An 18,428-nucleotide genomic window follows, 5' to 3' on the forward strand; every position below is an offset into this window, starting at 1 on the left:
GATTTATTGATCATCTTAGATATGCTTAAAAAATTTTCAATGGATCAGAAATCCCAGTTTCCAATTAATACAATACAAAATATTACACAGAGTGCACTATACTGGTCATAGGATGTTCAAGATGGGCTATACGTCTTCTAACAACTGCTCACACTGTCAAGCAAATACACCGGACAATTATATCCACGCTCTTTGGTTCTGTCCACCAGTTAAGAAGTTTTGGCGCGAGATATGTGAAGACTTATCAAAGTGTCTGAAATGTAACATTCCAGCCTCCCCTTTAGTGTGCTTGCTGGGCAACTTGGATGAGGTCACTACAGAAAGAAACAGCCCACGTTGTCTATGCATTACCAAGAAAACGGTCCTCATTAACTGGAAAAATAAAAATAATCTTAATTCTAAAAACCTTCTGATAGATCACATTAGTCTTGAAACAGCCTCTGCCATCACATTTGATCAATCCCTCTGGGCTCCTTTGATCAGCTTCATCACCTAGTGGGGGTGGGGGGTCATGGTTTGGTCCTGCGTTCACTATTGTGGTTGATATGGGGGTAGGGATGGCCTTAGGGCGTCTGGGGATTCCCTAGGGACTTTTTCCCTGGAGGGCCTAACGCGGGGGTTGTGGCCATGACCTGGTTAGGGGCTCTGGTGGCTCTTAGGCTACATTCACACTGCAGGTCTTAATGCTCAATTCCGATTTTTTGATCAAATCCAATTTTTTTGTCTGCTTGTTCACACTACAAATAAAATGTGACAGCAAACGCACTCTAGTGTGAACCCTCAAAGCAGCTCGCATGCGCAAAAGAAGAGGTCACACACGACGCGCTCTGGTTAGACCCAGACCAAACAATATTGTTTGACTGATGACCCTTAATATAAAGACATGTTTCGGACTTTACGTTTCCCAATTTTGCTTTAAGTTATAAAGTTATTTTGTTATTTACATATGGCCTAATAATTATGCTTATTGCTGTTTTAGAGAGAAGCGGTGCTTCAAAGGATAGTTGCAGATTTCTGTCAGAATCTGGAGATAATACAGTACAAATAAAATGTTCACGTTTCTCCAACGTTGTCTTCCCAACAGTTTCACTAACATCTACACTGGATGGCCAGGAAGCGTTCGCGATGTCTTATCGGGCGCTTCTCCGGCGCTGATAATTGGCATCTGTCTTGTGTCAGTGACTTAAAAGACGGATTTAATGCGGCATGACCATTCAAACAGCAGTCGCTTTCAGATATGTATTGGATTCAGTACCACATACGAAAGTGACCCAGGTCGGATTTGAAAATATCGGATTTGTGCTGTTCACACTGCCATACCATGATCGGATATGGGTCGCATAGGGTCAAAAAAGTCGGATATGATGCGCTTTCGCGTGCAGTGTGAACGTAGCCTTAGATGGTGTTTTCCTTGTAGCTGCGTACAGCGAAGATAAGATAAGATAAGATAAAACTTTATTAATCCCTCGGGTGGGTTCCTCTGGGAAATTCGGTTTCCAAAAAAGCACAGCACTGACAGAAGTTACAGAATATTATATATATATATATACACACACACACACACACACATACAGGGAGTGCAGAATTATTAGGCAAGTTGTATTTTTGAGGAATAATGTTATTATTGAACAACAACCATGTTCTCAATGAACCCAAAAAACTCATTAATATCAAAGCTGAATGTTTTTGGAAGTAGTTTTTAGTTTGTTTTTAGTTTTAGCTATTTTAGGGGGATATCTGTGTGTGCAGGTGACTATTACTGTTCATAATTATTAGGCAACTTAACAAAAAACAAATATATACCCATTTCAATTATTTATTTTTACCAGTGAAACCAATATAACATCTCCACATTCACAAATATACATTTCTGACATTCAAAAACAAAACAAAAACAAATCAGCGACCAATATAGCCACCTTTCTTTGCAAGGACACTCAAAAGCCTGCCATCCATGGATTCTGTCAGTGTTTTGATCTGTTCACCATCAACATTGCGTGCAGCAGCAACCACAGCCTCCCAGACACTGTTCAGAGAGGTGTACTGTTTTCCCTCCTTGTAGTTCTCACATTTGATGATGGACCACAGGTTCTCAATGGGGTTCAGATCAGGTGAACAAGGAGGCCATGTCATTAGTTTTTCTTCTTTTATACCCTTTCTTGCCAGCCACGCTGTGGAGTACTTGGACGCGTGTGATGGAGCATTGTCCTGCATGAAAATCATGTTTTACTTGAAGGATGCAGACTTCTTCCTGTACCACTGCTTGAAGAAGGTGTCTTCCAGAAACTGGCAGTAGGACTGGGAGTTGAGCTTGACTCCATCCACAACCCGAAAAGGCCCCACAAGCTCATCTTTGATGATACCAGCCCAAACCAGTACTCCACCTCCACCTTGCTGGCGTCTGAGTCGGACTGGAGCTCTCTGCCCTTTACCAATCCAGCCACGGGCCCATCCATCTGGCCCATCAAGACTCACTCTCATTTCATCAGTCCATAAAACCTTAGAAAAACCAGTCTTGAGATATTTCTTGGCCCAGTCTTGACGTTTCAGCTTGTGTGTCTTGTTCAGTGGTGGTCGTCTTTCAGCCTTTCTTACCTTGGCCATGTCTCTGAGTATTGCACACCTTGTGCTTTTGGGCACTCCAGTGATGTTGCAGCTCTGAAATATGGCCAAACTGGTGGCAAGTGGCATCTTGGCAGCTGCACGCTTGACTTTTTTCAGTTCATCGGCAGTTATTTTGCGCCTTGGTTTTTCCACACGCTTCTTGCGACCCTGTTGACTATTTTGAATGAAACGCTTGATTGTTCGATGATCACGCTTCAGAAGCTTTGCAATTTTGAAACTGCTGCATCCCTCTGCAAGATATCTCACTATTTTTGACTTTTCTGAGCCTGTCAAGTCCTTCTTTTGACCCATTTTGCCAAAGGAAAGGAAGTTGCCTAATAATTATGCACACCTGATATAGGGTGTTGATGTCATTAGACCACACCCCTTCTCATTACAGAGATGCACATCACCTAATATGCTTAATTGGTAGTAGGCTTTCGAGCCTATACAGCTTGGAGTAAGACAACATGCATGAAGAGGATGATGTGGACAAAATACTCATTTGCCTAATAATTCTGCACTCCCTGTATATAAATAGAAAGACATATATAGATAAAATATACAAAGGGGACAAATAGAATAAATAGGAATAAAATAAAAATAAAAATACAAGTGAATTGCACATTTCAAAGTATGGAGTCTATTGCACCGTTGACTATTAACAAAAAGTATTGCACAAAAGGTATTGCACAGTGAAGTGAAGAGGCACTACAGCTTAGTTGTTCCCCCCTCCTTTGTCCTCCTGTCTCCCCTCCCTCTCCCCTCCAGAGAGGAGTTAAACAGTCTGATGGCGTGTGGGACAAAGGAGTTTTTAAGTCTGTTGGTTCTTGTCTTTGGGAGAAGCAACCTGTCACTGAACAGACTCTTCTGGTTGTTTATGGCCTTGTGCAGAGGATGCCCAGCATTGTCCATAATGTCCAGCAGTTTCTTTAGTGTCCTTTTCTCTGCCACTGTCACCAGAGTGTCCAGCTTCATGCCGACCACAGAGCTAGCCTTCCTGATCAGTTTTTCCAGCCTGGATGAGTCCTTCTTTGCTGTGCTGCTCCCCCAGCACACCACAGCATAGAAAAGTACTCCAGCAACCACTGACTGGTAAAACATCCTCAGGAGCTTCCTGCAGATGTTAAAAGACCTCAGCCTCCTGAGGAAGTACAGTCGGCTTTGGGCTTTTTTATACAGGTGCTCTGTGTTGCATGACCAGTCCAGTTTGTTGTCCACCCACAGCCCGAGGTACTTGTACTTGTTGACCACCTCCACCTCCTCCCCCTCTATCTGAACCGGCAGTGGACCTGCTCTGGACCTCCCAAAGTCCACAACCAGTTCCTTAGTCTTTGAGGTGTTGAGTTGCAGGTGGTTTGTGTGACTCCATGCGACAAAGTTCCTCACCTGACTTCTGTACTCCTCTTCCTGATTATCCCAGATACACCCCATGATGGCTGTGTCGTCTGCAAACTTCTGAATGTGGCATAATTCAGAGTTGTAGCAGAAGTCAGAGGTGTACAGGGTGAAGAGAAGAGGGGACAGCACAGTTCCCTGTGGTGCTCCTGTGCTGCTGACCACAGTGTCAGAGGTGATGTCCTTCAGCCTGACGTACTGTGGCCTGTCGGTGAGGTAGTCGGAGATCCAAGCAACCAGGCAGGGGTCCACCTCCACCTCCAGATGGGGGAGGGTCTGTGCTGGCGGACGTTGGTTACTGGCCTGGTAGCCTGGCTGCCCCTGGGTGGGTCCGGGACGGGCTTGGAGGCTTGTGGTTCTGGGGGTGCTCCGCCCCTGGGCTGGGGCTCTCTGGCTGGGCCTTGGGTCCTGATTGTTGTGTCGCTGGGGTGGTGGGCGGGTGCATCAGCCCAACTGCAGGGCTCTCTAACTGGTGGGGAGGCTGTTACATCTTTGCAGGAGGTCTCCTCTCTACAGGAGCTCACTCTGCAGGTGGGGGAGAGATATTGGAGACGTGGAGAATGACTCAACCTGGGTGTCTATTGTCTTGTGTAGTCTGGGAGAAGATTGGATGATGGGGTGGGTGCAGTTTTCTCTGCGGTGGGGTCGGATGGGCTGCCCCGGACTCTGGGGGGCTGGGTGGTGCTGCTGCTGTGGGTCCCGGTCCGGATGGGCCTGGGCCCCCTTGCCCTGGTGGGCTCCAGAGTGTGGGGGTGTCTACTGGGATCAGCGGGGGAGCTTGCCCCAGCCCCTCCCTTTCTTCCCTCCCCATCCTCAGCTGCCTCCCTCTTCCCACTCCACCACACCCACACACACGCAGGACTTGGGGTGCAGGTGTGTCACCAGGGTGCAGGGGAGGCACTCCCCCTCTGTCCCCTTCTGGCCGCCTGTGCCTCAATTTTAATCCGCAACCTAGACAACCACATTACTCATACTCTCATAACACATACATATAGGGCATGTTATACAGCGTCCAGAGGATGGTTTGTGTATTCAAACCCACCTCTGGCGCTGGTGCCCTACCCTCAATTTTAAATGCATATAGACACTGAGGGTTTTCGGGAGGAGCCGTGCTGCTCTCTGGCAGGAAGCACCATGCCCTCCTGTGTCTTAAATGCACTTTAGAACAGCACGCAGCAACACTACATATGAGCGGGCGAGGGGAGGTTTGGGGTCTTCACTCACCCCCCGTTCTGTTAACCGTCGGGGCTGGGGGGCTGGGAGGAGGTGCTGGCCGTCGGATTGGGGTCTGGGATGCGGGGCCTCCCTGCTACTGCAGAAAAGGAGGCGGTCTGCCTTCCTCCACCCCAGTGAGAAGGGTTACATCTCCTGGGTCCAGGTATGGTTTGCCCCTCTGGGGGCGGGGGTACCCGGACCTGGGTTATGGAGTATGTTTGGGGAGTGTGAATTTGTGTACAGTGCCTATTTGTGTCTGTCTCCACGTCGGGTGAGTGCCGAGTATTTGTTTGTGTATATGGGGGTGGGAATGCATGTTTGTGTCTGCGTACGCCTCTTTGTCTGTGTCTATATGTCAGCTGGGACCTAGACTCCACCTCTCTGGGAACATCTCAGGCTCTCCGAGGTATGGAGGCCTATCTCCCCTCACCACACTCCCTGCCAGTGGCTGATGCCCTCAGACGTTGGTGTGTTGGTGGTTCTTGGTGACTGGGGCTGGGCGCTCATGTATGTACCAACTCACTCCTGGTGGCCGATTGGCAGGACCTGGCGCCTGTGGCCCGGCTGGGCCCCTTCTGGTGGGTGTAGTACCCTCAGGCCTCTGGGCCTGAGGCCCGGTCCTCTCTGGCACAGCTGGCTGCCTGCAGAGCCCGCGGGCACATCACTGCAACCCCCTCTGGCCTCTGCTCCATGGCTGCTGGGTGACCTCTCGTTTGGGGCTCTCCTCAGCTCTTCCCAGGAGGGTGGCACGGTTGCCCCCCTTTTGGTCCTCCATGGGTCCTCGTATTCTGGGGCCTCTGGATGTCTGGGGCCTGGATCTCCTCCATACCTGCTTCATGCCCTGGGGGACGGTGCTGTGGCTCCCCACACTTCCTAGCAGATCGTTACATGGAGAAACCTTTTGAATACAAGCGTGCCAATCCACACAGGTGTACACACGGGTTTTCACAGACACACACTTCACCTTTCTTGGCTGCTACCTCAAAGCACATTGTGCGCTGTCGGTCTTGCGTACTGCACAATAACATGTCATATTTAGTATCTACTGTTATCTGCTGTTAGCTACTTTATTGTGATTGTGTTGTATTTATTATGTTGCTCTTTTTTGTTTGTTTACTCTTCTGTTTTTTCTTATCCCCATACAGGTGAGCCAGGTGTTTTGTTTTGTTTTTTTCTTCCCCCCTTTCTCACCATCTCTTCTCCCCTCTATTTTTCTCTTTCTCTCCCTCTCTTTCTTTCATTCTTCCTCCCTGTCCTATCCCCCAGTCATGTCTGTCCCATCTGTAACAACCGAAAATCAAATCAAATAAATACATAAAACTGGACAGTCAGAACCAAGATCGTCTGGTTCTGAGACCAGAAAAACTCGTCACCACTGTCAGTTTCTTTATTGTGAAGGAATGTTTGTCTTATTGTTTGTTTGTATTGAAATACAGGATCAACAAACACACACAATTACATACACAGCTGGTTTTAACGTCAATACAAAAGCGTCTAAAAACCTCAGTAGGAGGATCAATAAAAATGATCACGGATCAATTAAAGCGCAAATAAAAACCGATCAGTAACTCATTCCCTTGACACTGGTTATTGATCTGTGAGATATGGATCAGCTGCCTTGGCTCTGGAGCCTGGATGGAGTTTCTTCAGTTGGGTCAAAGGTCAGCAAGCGGAGTTAAAAGATCTCCTCCTCATCTGCATCACAACCGTAATCTGGATGACACAAATCAATAAATCAATGAAATCAATCAATGTTACTGTAATGATTTTGAGAATAAAAGTCTGGACTAACCTCCCACCAGCTGCAGAGCGCTAACACACTCCTCCTCTGCCTCCTCCTCCTCTTCCTCTTCCTCCTCCATGGGGGATGGAGCAGTTGGGAGGGTGGGGCTTGTTTCTGCTGCAGAGTCAGGGGGTGGGTTGGACTCAGTCTCTGCTGGTGTTTCTGTTTCTGTAACCACTGAGACTGTTCTCTCTACCTGAAAGATTAACATCAGGTAAACCAGGTAAGAGGGAGTAACAGGTACGAGAGGTGAGGAAGGACACACAGGTGAGACACGCAAGGAGGATGCACACCTGATGAGCTGTTTTCTTCTTCTTTGGTGTGGAGGAAATGAGGTGGCGGAACCTGAAAGAGCAGGAGAGAGAACATCAGGATAACGTGGAGGACAGGTTGAAGAATATTCATTACTGATGACAGGTTATTGAGAGATCAGATCAGTTGAGATACCTCTTGCCCATAATGCTGGTGTTGGCTGCAAGGTCTTGGTTACTGTCACTGGTCTTCCTGCGCCGGCGGCGGTTGAGTCGTTTTCGTGCTACGGTGGTATCGGGGGTGTGGTCGGGGGACCTGGTCGGACTTCCTGTTCCTCGGTTAAGATCTCTAAGGACGTCGTAGTTGATCTTACTGGAGATCTTCTTCTTCTCTAACATTCTCTCAATCGCCTCGCCCGCTGTCAATGCCTCGATCTGGTCCCGCTTCTTAGACTTCTTCTTCTTCTGACAAAATATTCACCACATGGGGTCACAGATTAGGTGGGTGGAGCTTCAGGTGAGGCTCTTAAGTGGATGCTGGTTTCACTCACCTTCTCCTTGTAGGTGCCCTCCTCCTTCTCTTTGTTTATCCGCTCCTGTTTCTCTGGAAACACAAAAACAAATCAATCAGAATCAGTAATCAATAACACCCATCAATGATTGCTGATGAGCACCTTTCTGCTCCTTCAGGTATTCGGCGTTCTGCTTCATCCACAGCTCCGTCTTCACCTGAACCTCCTTCTCATTTAGGATGTACTGTATCACACAGAACAGGCCAATCAGAAAAGAGCACGTGCAGTTGGGTCCTTTCACAGTAAAAGTTGCTCAGATATCTTTGTACCTGTAGAACTGTGAACTGACCTTATCGATCTCTTGATCATCAATACCTTCCAGGTCCAGCTCCTCGCTCTGTGGGTGGTCACCTGAAGGTAAACGCAGAGCTTGATTTCTAACTGCCCTATGGTCTAATGGTGATGTCACCATTCTGTTACAGTCGTTATCCTCACCGAGATCTTTCTCGCCACTCTCTGATGTGTCCGAGGTCTGGAAAGTCTGCTGGAGGCTCAGGCTGGCGGCGCTCGGCAGTTTTCCCAGAATGGAGGTCAGAGAGGCAGCCTGACGGTGTGGTCCCATCAACTCCTTCTCTGGCTCTGCCTCCCGATCTCTCTTCATGCCACGTACCTCCTCCTCCTGGATCACCTGACACAGGAAGTCCTCAGTCAGGTGGTGGGTGGCTGCTTGTAATTCCACATCTTCGCTCTCAACCTCCTCGGGCTCGGATGGCATTGACAAAACCTCGCCGTTGTCCTCAGGGTCTGAAAACAGAAAAGGTGGGAGCAGCTGAGTGACTGTGTGGGCATGGTGAGACAGTCAGGTAACCCAAAGAACTGACCAACTTCTTTGGTGTAAGCGGCGTAGATTCCTCTGAGTTTGGGCCGACTCTTCTCCAGCTCGGTTTCAATCTCGTCTTTGTAGCAGCTGATCTCTCCTGATGATGACAGGAAATGCACTGTGATTCAAAGATTCAATACGTCACCCCCTCTCATCTGAGGCAGCCCACCCAGGTAAAAAGGACAAACTGACCTTCGACCTCATCCAGTTTCTTAGCCAGCTCCTGCTCTAACTGCAAGAAACCAGGAAGCACAGACTGGTTAGCTAATTGGACACCTAGCTGCTGCAGCCAATCAGAGACAAAGATGTACCTGCTGCATTTTGGCTTTGTGCTGTGCAGCAGTGAATGAGGGGGGGTCGCACTCCTGCTCCAGATCTACTCTCATGAACTCATCAATGGTCAGCTGACTGGTGGGCGTGTCCTCAAACTCAGTTAACCTGCAGTGAGGGAAAGGCGCTGAGATCTGCTTCCTGTTTTGGTGGGGGTCAGGTGTACTCAGGTGTTTGTGGGGCTCACCTCTTCCTCAGCGTGGTCTGGCAGACCTTCACCACGCCAATCACGTCCTTCACTGAACGCCGAAACTTATGCATCCGAGCTGCTACCAGGAGTGCTGAGGAGGAGGAAGAGGAGTGTTAATGTCTGCTTCATGCACATTGCCGCTGATGTTTGTTGCTATAGTGACAAATTCCAGGTTGCACCTGCTCCACAGAGTCCAGAGGGTCGGCGTCCTGTGTGCATCCAGTCCCTCTTCATCCTCTGTACAAGACGAAGAGCCGTCATGGAAACCTCATGAGTCTTCGCCCCAAACTCCAACATGTGCGCAAAGCGAGGAATGTACAGACAGGGGTCTGAGGAGGGGAAGGAGTGCTTCAATGTTAATAAACGTGGCCACACAGGGTCAAAGTTCATCAGCAGGCAAAAGATCCCTTTTTTGTTGTGGCATCAGCAGAGATTTATAAACAGTATTCAAACACCTCTTCAACTTAAGTTAAAGGCCTTGTGTCTAGCTCCGCCCACTACATTTACTGTGGACTGTTAAATCCAGAACTGAATCAGCTTTCTGGGATTTCTTTACCTGAATGATTGAATCCGCATCAGGGCTCTGTAAGTTAGCTGTGAGTTACACTGATCACACATCATATCAGAGACTGCAGACACTATGTGGGAGATTCCACTCATGACTGCAAACCCTCAATAATCACCAAGGTTACTGAAATTACACCGCACGTGAGGTGTGTTCACACTATCCCAGTGTTCAGCGTCCACTGAGCCGCTTCTGCACTCAGAAGCTGCATTTCCGTGTGTGTGTGTGTGTGTGTGTGTGTGTGTGAGTGAGAGAGACTGCTTGTTAACACGCATAGTATTTTTTTTTCTTTATAACAGTGGCTTGGACACAGAGATCACCACACACTGTACGTAGCAAACATAAACATACGGACACACTTCCGTGTTTGGTGTCCCTGGAAACGTTTGCGGTTGCTCGATGGCTACGTTCTTTTCCCGCGCTCTGCTGCCCTCTTGCAGTGCGGAGCGGTGGTGAAGGCGGTACTACAGTCTAAGATGGCGGCCGGAGGCAGGCTGCAGCGATCTGCTCGTTTTTAACGTTTACGGCGGAAGGACGCGGGGACGGCAGACGTCACACAGGTAACCTGCATACCAAAGCTCCATGACACGCGCCACAGCTCCAACGCTGAGAATCTGGGACGTGATCGGGACTCAGAGCTGTGATTAGTGATGATCGATTGTTACCGGACAGAGACCCGATCTCCTGTTCGCTCGCTATACTGAAGATAAACAGATGTGGTGGGCGTGGCCTTCTGGGCCACACTGATGTTAATAATAACAGCGGTCTGCTGTATCCACACCTCTGCGGGTTAGATACTGTTTATTAGCTGGATCCATGTTAGTGATCAGAGATCAATGACCGCAGCGCAGACAGGTGAAGCATTACAGACCGCCTAGGTAAACACACCTGGACACCCTCAGATAAATGATGTCAGCGATCAGATAATCCAGATTATGATGAGCCTGCAGCTGCTGTCAGGTGTCTGTGCTTTAGGACAAAGGAGACGCTCTGCTGTCAGATAATCTGGATTATAATCTCTGTGGATCATAACATCCCGCTCTCTCTGACCCACAGCAGGCTGCGATGCTGTGACTGCTGACTCTGCCCGCTTTCTGAGGAGGACATGGCAGCCGAGCTGTTCTCCACCAGTCTCCCTCAAGGCGAGGAGGTGGAGGTTCTGGAGGTGAAGAAGAGCTTCATTCAGGTGAGCGACCTGCAGCTGACTGCCGAAGACATCTGTGGAGACAGCGGCATTGCCGCCTCACAGCCAAATAACCATGACGGGAACCCGGAGGAAACAGACAGTTGGCAAGCTTCCCACCCCACCCTCAGAGAAAGGTAAAAAAAAAAAAAACCCCACCACCACCAACAACAAGCAGTCAGAGAGATAAACAGCAACAATAAGAGGACAACAAATTGGCTATGCAGACATTGCTTCTTTTTCATCTAAAGGACATTAAAATGTTTGTTGCCAACACAGCCCCCAACACAAAGCCCCATCCAATTCAATGTTAATTTTACAGCCCTAAATTACAACAACTGTAATTTAGGGCTTTATATTGTTTAAGTAAAGTGACTAGATGTTACAATCCCTGATATGGGATTGCAACATCTAGTTGCACAAAAAAGAAAGAGAAAACCCCATTAATCATATGACCCCCTATGAGTAAGTGCTTTGGTGACAGTGGGAAGAAAAAATTCCCTTTTAACAGGAACAAACCTCTAGCAGAACCAGGCTCACAGAGGGGTGACCATCTGCTGTGAACGGCTGGGGATGAGTGGAGGTCAATGTTATCCAGTTTCATGGATAGATAAAGCTGTGTCATCTGCATAGCAGTGAAAATGTATGCTATGTCTCTTGATGATAACAGAACCCTCATCAATTGTAACCTTCACTAAAGCTGTTTCTGTGTTGCGATGAGCTCTGAAAACTGACTGAAACTCTTCAAATAAGCCATTTCTCTGCAGTTGATGTGTTAGTTGTTTGACAACTACTCTTTCAAGAATTTTTAATATGAAAGGAAGGTTGGGGATTGGCCTATAATTAGCTAACACCGGTGGGTCTAGAAATGGCGTTTTAGGCAACGGTTTAACTACTACCAGCTTGAAGGCCTGTGGTACATAGCTGATTAATAGAGATAGGTTGACCATATTTAAGATTGAAGCATTATTAATGGCAGGACTTCTGAGCAGTCCTGCCATTCCAGCATGTCCTCATGTGTTGAAGTTCAGGCTCTGGCTGCTGGGCTGGGGTCTGCATACATTCAGCTTTATCATCATTCTGCATTTTTGGCTATGTTAGCTACTAAGAAATGTGATGTGCTAACCCGAGTCTGTTGTTGTCCTTGTTCTTTGCTGTTGTCTGTTGATTATTGTGTGGCTGCAGGAACGCTCTGATGTTCAACAATGAGCAGATGGCTGATGTCCACTTCATTGTCGGTTCTTCAGGAGAGACTCAGACAGTGCCTGCTCATAAGGTACAGAACCTGTTCCCACTGACACTTTGATCCAGAGCATACGGTTTGATGCTGTGGTCCAGATTCTAATGGATTCCTCTGTGTTGCAGTACGTCCTGGCAGTGGGCAGCTCGGTGTTTGGAGCCATGTTTTATGGAGATCTGGCAGAGGGACAGTCTGTGATCCAGATCCCTGATGTTGAGCCGGCTGCTTTTCTCATCCTCTTAAAGTGAGTCAGAAGTCAAGACCAGGCCCACTGTTAGTGAATTAGCAGCAAGCAGAGTCCTGAAAGTAGTCTCCTTCACTCGGATGACCCCCAGCTTTGCATTCTGCCTCATGTGGATCTACAGCTGCCTTTCTAGTGTGCCTCATTGGGCTAGGATAGAAGGATAAAGGCTAGGATAGCAATGGAATCAGAGAGGCACAGGCTTCACAGAACTAGAATCTGAGAAAAAGTAGTCTGACAGAAAAAAAATTATTACAAAACATAAAAAGTTTTATTTGTTAGTATCCTGAATTGACTCCTGAACGTGACTATGAAATCTTTTTCAGTGCAGATCTGAGTACCGCCATTAGTGTTTCGACCAAATTGAAAAGTGTTCTGTGGCAGGATCTGAGGTAGGGTGGAGGTTTGTGGTGGGAGGTGCTTGAAGACTGTAGACACCGTGGGCTGGGCAGAAGGAGTTCAGCTCCAGTGATTTCGTTTCTTGAAGCAGGATTTGGTTGAAGGGACAGGAGAGTAAGGCAGGCGTTGTAGTTTATGGTGTAGCTCGAGAAAAGGGACCACAGACCAGATTTCACGATCCATCATGTTGATAACATTGAGGTAACTTCTGTTTCTGCTTCACTGTGGTGGTACACAAACCCACTACAGTCAGCTATGGATGCCGCGTGTTGTACAATTTTTGTCGAAACATGACCTCATCCTACCATTTTCTCTATCTCAGGTACATGTACAGCGATGAGATTGAGTTGGAGGCTGATACCGTGCTCGCCACGCTATATGCTGCTAAGAAGTATATTGTCCCTGCTCTGGCGAGGGCCTGCGTAGCCTTCTTGGAGACGAGCCTTGAGGCAAAGAATGCCTGTGTGCTGCTGTCTCAGAGCCGGCTGTTTGAGGAGCCGGAACTGACGCAGCACTGCTGGGAGGTGATCGACGCTCAAGCCGAACTCGCTCTGCGCTCTGAAGGTTTCTGTGAGATCGACTTGCTCACGCTGGAGATAATCCTGCAGAGAGAAACGCTCAACACCCGCGAGATCGTGGTGTTTCAGGCACTGCTGTGCTGGGCGGTGGCAGAGTGTCGGCGGCAGGGCTTGACAGTGAACCCCAGGAATCAACGCACGGTGCTTGGTAAGGCCCTGTACCTGGTCCGATTCCCTTCCATGACACTGCAGGAGTTTGCAGATGGGGCAGCGCAGTCGGATGTGCTGACGCTCAACGAGGCCCACGACGTCTTTCTGTGGTTCACTGCTATTAACAAACCCAGGCTGGAATTCCCCACTGTGAAGCGGGCGGGGCTACTGCCACAGAGGTGCCACCGCTTCCAATCCTCAGCCTACCGCAGCAACCAGTGGCGCTACAGGGGGCGCTGTGACAGCATCCAGTTTGCCGTGGATCGCAGGATTTTTGTAGCTGGACTTGGTCTGTACGGTTCCAGTGGTGGGAAGGCAGAGTACGTTGTGAGGATTGAATTGAAGAGGCAGGGAACTGTTCTAGCCCAGAATCTCAACAAGTTTCTGTCAGATGGGTCAAGCAGCACCTTCCCGGTGTGGTTCGAGCACCCGGTGCAGGTAGAGCAGGACACCTTCTACACGGTCAGTGCCGTCCTGGACGGAAACGAGCTGAGTTACTTTGGCCAGGAGGGGATGACTGAAGTGCAGTGTGGGAAAGTGACCTTCCAGTTTCAGTGCTCATCAGACAGTACCAATGGCACTGGGGTGCAGGGGGGGCAGATCCCAGAGCTCATCTTCTACTGTTGAACTGGACCCAAGGACTCAAGCCAACAGGCAGGAAGTCGGAGCCTGGAGCTCAGATTCAATTAACGGACCTGGCAATTGGAAATTGGCAGCTGATTGAACAATGCCGTGGACCTGAGAGCTGATTGGACAATCGTGTGGACCTGAGAGCTGATTGGCTGTCAGGTTTTTAGAAGTGTTTGGTGTATATTAAAGTCTCCTGAATATTTGAGAAAATGAATAAAGGAAGTTGTAGTTTTTCTGCTGCTGCCACTAGATGTGGCTATGTGGTCTCACACTGAGGGGGATTTTCAGCTTTTTTTGTGCTGTGGATGATGAATTTTACTTGTTGTGTTCAAGGTCACATGTGTAAAACGGAAATAAAAAATTTGAATGCAACAACAAATTATTTCAAGCCTGTATTCAGTAGAAAAGCATTGCATACAAAAAATATAAAGTTGAAACTGATAAATGTGATTGGTGGGTTTTGTTTTTTTTTTAGTTACAGTTTTTTTCTGGATGTCAGCACATGTTGCACATGTTTATCACACTTTAAATCATCTGTGAGACTGCATTCTCTGTTTTTCCAGTGTTGTGTGCTTTAAATAAATACAATGAGTAAATAGCTCACCAATGGCGGGAGCATTGATGCAGAGCTCACGAGCCAGCAGCAGGAAGGTCTTTCCCAAGATGTAGACATTTACCTGGACACACAGCATAGAGCTCACACCTGAATGACACCACTGAGAGTCCACTGAGAGTAGCTGAGGCTCGGTCTTACCTGCAGCAGATCGCTGAGGTCCAGCAGCATGTCTGAGGCTTGTATAAGGAAAACCAGCTGAAGGTATGGAGATGAAAGGTCAGAATGAAGCCTGTAACCTCTAACTGTGTTTTTATCAAGTTTGTGTTTGATTTAAAATTGTAAATCACTGGTTCCAGGTGTTTCTGATCACCTTAAACAGCAGAACATCTGCAGCACATTAAGGTGATGGACACCTGAATGTACCGCTGATGGATCAGTTCCTGTGACAAACCTGCATCCACCTGCAGCTGATGAAAATCTGATGTCTTTCTCCTCTCATAGTTTTAAAAGAGGAGATGAGCTACACACCTGAGCTACAGGTGAGGAAACCAGTTCAGTGGTTCACCTGACTGCATGTAAACTGACTGTAGGCCATCGCGGTTTCAGAGTTCGGGTTTGTCTCGGCAATTTGCACATGCTCAGTGGGTCAGAGTGGTTGCTAGGATACGTGGCGTGCCCTCAGTGCGGCACACAAGGTAGAGGCAGGCAGCGATGACGTGCTCTGTCTTGCGGCCCCGGGTCAGGTGTTTGCTGACGACTAGCTTGAAGAAGTTGAAGGCGGTGTCGAGGCAGTGCTGGTTGAGCTGCAACTGACTGCCCAGCTGCTGGATCTGACGCTTACCTGCACACACACAGGCTCGTTACACCTGTGGCTCACCTGGACACCCTGCCCCCAAACAGTCAAAGGACTCACCGTTCTGAAGTGTCTGGGCTCGCGACTCTTTACCGACGCTGGTGTGGAAACCAGAACCAAGAAGTGGCGCTTTAACAGGACCTGATGGGCAGACAGAAAGACAGCTGTTCAGAGGACTTTGACCTTTGACACTGTAGTTGCTGCAGAGCATTTTGGGTAAAGACAGGTTAGTGTTAGACACTCATCACAGGCATGAAGTCAAAGTTGAGTGTTCATTCTAGGGTGGAATGATTGTATAGCAAACGTGTTTACTGACTTTAAAAATTCAATTCAATTTTATTTATATAACGCAAAATCACAACAACAGTCGGCTCAAGGCACTTTATATTGTAAGGCAGACCCTACAATAATACATACAGAGAAAAAAACAACAATCATATAACCCCCTATGAGTGAGCACTTTGGTGACAGTGGGAATGAAAAACTCCCTTTCAACAGGAAGAAACCTCCAGCAGAAGCAGGCTCAGGGAGGGGTGGCCATCTGCCGTGACCATTTGGGGTGAGAGAAGGAAGACAGGATAAAAGACATGCTATGGAAGAGAGACAGAGATTAATAACAAGTATGCTTCGGTGCAGAGAGGTCTATTAACACATAGTGACTGAAGAATACTCAATGCATCATGGGATGATGGACATCAATTAATTACAACGAGGGGGAATGCTCAGGTGGACATGTTTCTGATTCTGGATGAGAAGCTTTGAAACACGGCGACTTGTTTCTCATGATGTTTTCTTCTAAAACGTGGCACTAATTAAATTACCTGAACTGGTCAGACAGACATCCGAAGCCTGCTTGAGCTGTATCTGTGAAACCTGGATGGACTTCAGCAAACTCACATGGTCTCTGAAACTTGCTGATGCTGCGGATTGATAACCAGCCCTTCCTGTTTCACCCTAAACCACCCTAACCTGCCTCTGTTGGCATCTCACCATCAGCAGACACAAACTGTCCCACGGCAGACGACACGCCTCCGCTTCCCTCCACAAACTGGACCTCGGACACGATGATGTTGTCCTCCAGAACCGAACCACAGCTGGTGCACACGGCGCTGCCACGAGCCTGGTCCACGTCAATGTCAGACCCCCCGCAGGTCCTGCACACCCGGGAGCTCATGGTCGAGGTCAGAGGTCAGCAGTCCCTGAGGTGGAGAGACCGGTTAAATATTAAACTTTCACATGACGATGAGTATGAAGGTCAGCACAGGAAACAAGTCACTGTCATGTGTAGGATAGCTCCACTGTACACTCACTGATGATGACTCATATAACATTTCAGCCAGTCATATGTCTCCATCTCCTCCTATGTCACACCAACCCTCTGCATGTCCTCCTTCACTACATGGACGACCCTCTACCACTACCTCTGCTCCTCCATGTTCACCTTCCTACTTGTCTCCCTCTCATTCACACTCACATGAGTGATCTGCTCTGAGCTCTGAGGTATGAAAGAGTAGAAGCAAGATAGAATACATATTCTATCTTGCTTCTACTCTTTCATACCTCCACCTTTCCAGGCTCTCCTCCACCTGCTCCCTAATCTCACCTTAGGTCACAGTGTCATCTGCAGACATTATCATCCACAGTGACCCCAGCCTGACCTCATCTCTCAGTGTGTCCATTACTACTGCAAACAAGAAAGAGCTCAGAGCAGATCCCTGATTCACTTTCACCCCCACCTTCATCCAGACTGCAGACATTAATGATTACAGACAGCAGACAGTGTGTGTGTGTGTCTTAAAGAGGATTCAAAACTCTGTGATTCAAACTTGGGTGACTCTTATTGGTTGCAGCTGTTACCTGTTTACATGTATGAAACAGTCTGATTGGCTCAGCTCAGAACAAATCTGATCAGCAGATCACTTTTAGTTAAAATGACAAGTTTTAAACCTTTTCCTACTTCCCTACACCACCACACATCACATCCTGTTCTCTGTGAATTTGTTGGATACTATTTAACTCCACCCCTTTGGCTTGCCTCCTTATGCAACACATGGAAGAGAACATGGAAGCTGTGAGTTAAGAAGACTCTGCTTAACTTTTGATAGATTGCCGTAAATGGAAAGGGATATTTCCTCACTTGAATGCATGGTTGTGTTACACCAGAGCCCTTTATTGTTAATTTTGAAGAAATTGAAACACTAAGATGGTAAGTTGCTGTTATCCTGATGTTAAAATCAAGATGGCTGTTCTCTCTAAGTTGCCTACTGGGCAAACGGGTCAGCCGATCCGATGCAGTCACTATGGGTCTGCACTACATACTGCATCACCTCGACCAACCTGAGACACACGCCAGATACTGTTCATGGGTTTCAGTTTGGCCTTCAACACCATCATCCCAGACATGTTCCACCAGAAGCTCACCCACCTCCACCTGCCAGTGGATCACCAGCTTCCTGATGCCCAGACCAGCACTGGCCTGTCACCATATCAGCAGCAGGTGTTTGCAGGTGAACTCAGACTCCCGCTGAGCTGCTCAATGGCGTTAGCAGGAAAATGTCGGTTTGTGATTTATGTCATAAAAACAAAGGTTCGAGTCCAGTCAGAGTTTTTTTTTTTTTCTAACTTTATTTAAATATTTTTAATCAGCATCGGATGCTGCACCTGGAACATGTAAACAAATATAATCGGCTAACCTGAAACACCGGGACCGGGGAGCTCCTCTCCCAGAGATCTGGATCCACTCACCGGGAGAACTTCAGAGTCTGGTCCGTTAGAAACTGTGTTCCGTCCCAGAACACATCCGGTCACCTTATTGGCTGCTAATAACGGTTATTGATCAGTTATTGATCACTGACTGTTTTCAGATTGCA

General features: G+C 47.9%; 2 protein-coding genes across 7 annotated transcripts; one reads left to right on the forward strand and one right to left on the reverse strand.

Annotated features, from left to right (window-relative positions):
• Positions 1-6,590: 6,590 nt before the first annotated feature.
• LOC146372305 (transcription factor IIIB 90 kDa subunit-like) lies at positions 6,591-18,409 on the reverse strand. Of its 6 annotated transcripts, XM_084953080.1 has the most exons (19): positions 18,252-18,366; positions 16,549-16,757; positions 15,619-15,699; positions 15,373-15,546; positions 14,904-14,935; positions 14,754-14,826; positions 9,343-9,492; positions 9,161-9,254; positions 8,955-9,081; positions 8,836-8,875; positions 8,645-8,740; positions 8,259-8,567; positions 8,113-8,174; positions 7,926-8,007; positions 7,803-7,855; positions 7,448-7,716; positions 7,294-7,345; positions 7,010-7,192; positions 6,591-6,930 (listed from the first exon to the last, which is right to left on the reverse strand). In XM_084953080.1, exons 2-19 carry the CDS (start codon positions 16,730-16,732, stop codon positions 6,880-6,882), a joined length of 2,112 nt encoding a protein of 703 aa, XP_084809206.1. In that variant the 5' UTR covers positions 16,733-16,757; positions 18,252-18,366; the 3' UTR covers positions 6,591-6,879. The 6 variants fall into 6 exon arrangements, with proteins under 6 accessions (XP_084809206.1, XP_084809201.1, XP_084809202.1 ...); XM_084953075.1 differs by having other exon boundaries at positions 8,113-8,567; positions 18,304-18,409; XM_084953076.1 differs by having other exon boundaries at positions 7,448-7,713; positions 8,113-8,567.
• LOC146372306 (BTB/POZ domain-containing protein 6-B-like) lies at positions 10,173-14,599 on the forward strand. Its single transcript, XM_084953081.1, has 5 exons — positions 10,173-10,288; positions 10,785-11,048; positions 12,097-12,187; positions 12,277-12,395; positions 13,114-14,599. The coding sequence occupies exons 2-5, from the start codon at positions 10,834-10,836 to the stop codon at positions 14,144-14,146; spliced, it is 1,458 nt and encodes a 485-aa protein (XP_084809207.1). The 5' UTR covers positions 10,173-10,288; positions 10,785-10,833; the 3' UTR covers positions 14,147-14,599.
• Positions 18,410-18,428: the final 19 nt, after the last annotated feature.

The sequence above is a fragment of the Perissodus microlepis genome, chromosome 15, assembly GCF_051167445.1.
Source record: "Perissodus microlepis isolate ML-2025 ecotype Zambia chromosome 15, ASM5116744v1, whole genome shotgun sequence".
In the NCBI taxonomy this organism is placed as follows: domain Eukaryota; kingdom Metazoa; phylum Chordata; class Actinopteri; order Cichliformes; family Cichlidae; genus Perissodus; species Perissodus microlepis.

What these genes read in the sequence shown, in the direction of transcription:
- LOC146372305 (XM_084953075.1), bottom strand. Translation starts at nt 16,732, where the DNA reads ATGAGCTCCCGGGTGTGCAGGACCTGCGGGGGGTCTGACATTGACGTG. An exon ending in CCGCACTGAGGGCACGCCAC is followed by an intron (nt 14,936 to 15,372) that starts GTATCCTAGCAA and finishes TACAAGCCTCAG; the next exon opens with ACATGCTGCTGGACCTCAGC. An exon ending in CGCTTACACCAAAGAAGTTG is followed by an intron (nt 8,568 to 8,644) that starts GTCAGTTCTTTG and finishes TTCTGTTTTCAG; the next exon opens with ACCCTGAGGACAACGGCGAG.
- LOC146372306 (XM_084953081.1), top strand. Translation starts at nt 10,834, where the DNA reads ATGGCAGCCGAGCTGTTCTCCACCAGTCTCCCTCAAGGCGAGGAGGTG. An exon ending in CACCCCACCCTCAGAGAAAG is followed by an intron (nt 11,049 to 12,096) that starts GTAAAAAAAAAA and finishes GTGTGGCTGCAG; the next exon opens with GAACGCTCTGATGTTCAACA. An exon ending in AGACAGTGCCTGCTCATAAG is followed by an intron (nt 12,188 to 12,276) that starts GTACAGAACCTG and finishes TCTGTGTTGCAG; the next exon opens with TACGTCCTGGCAGTGGGCAG.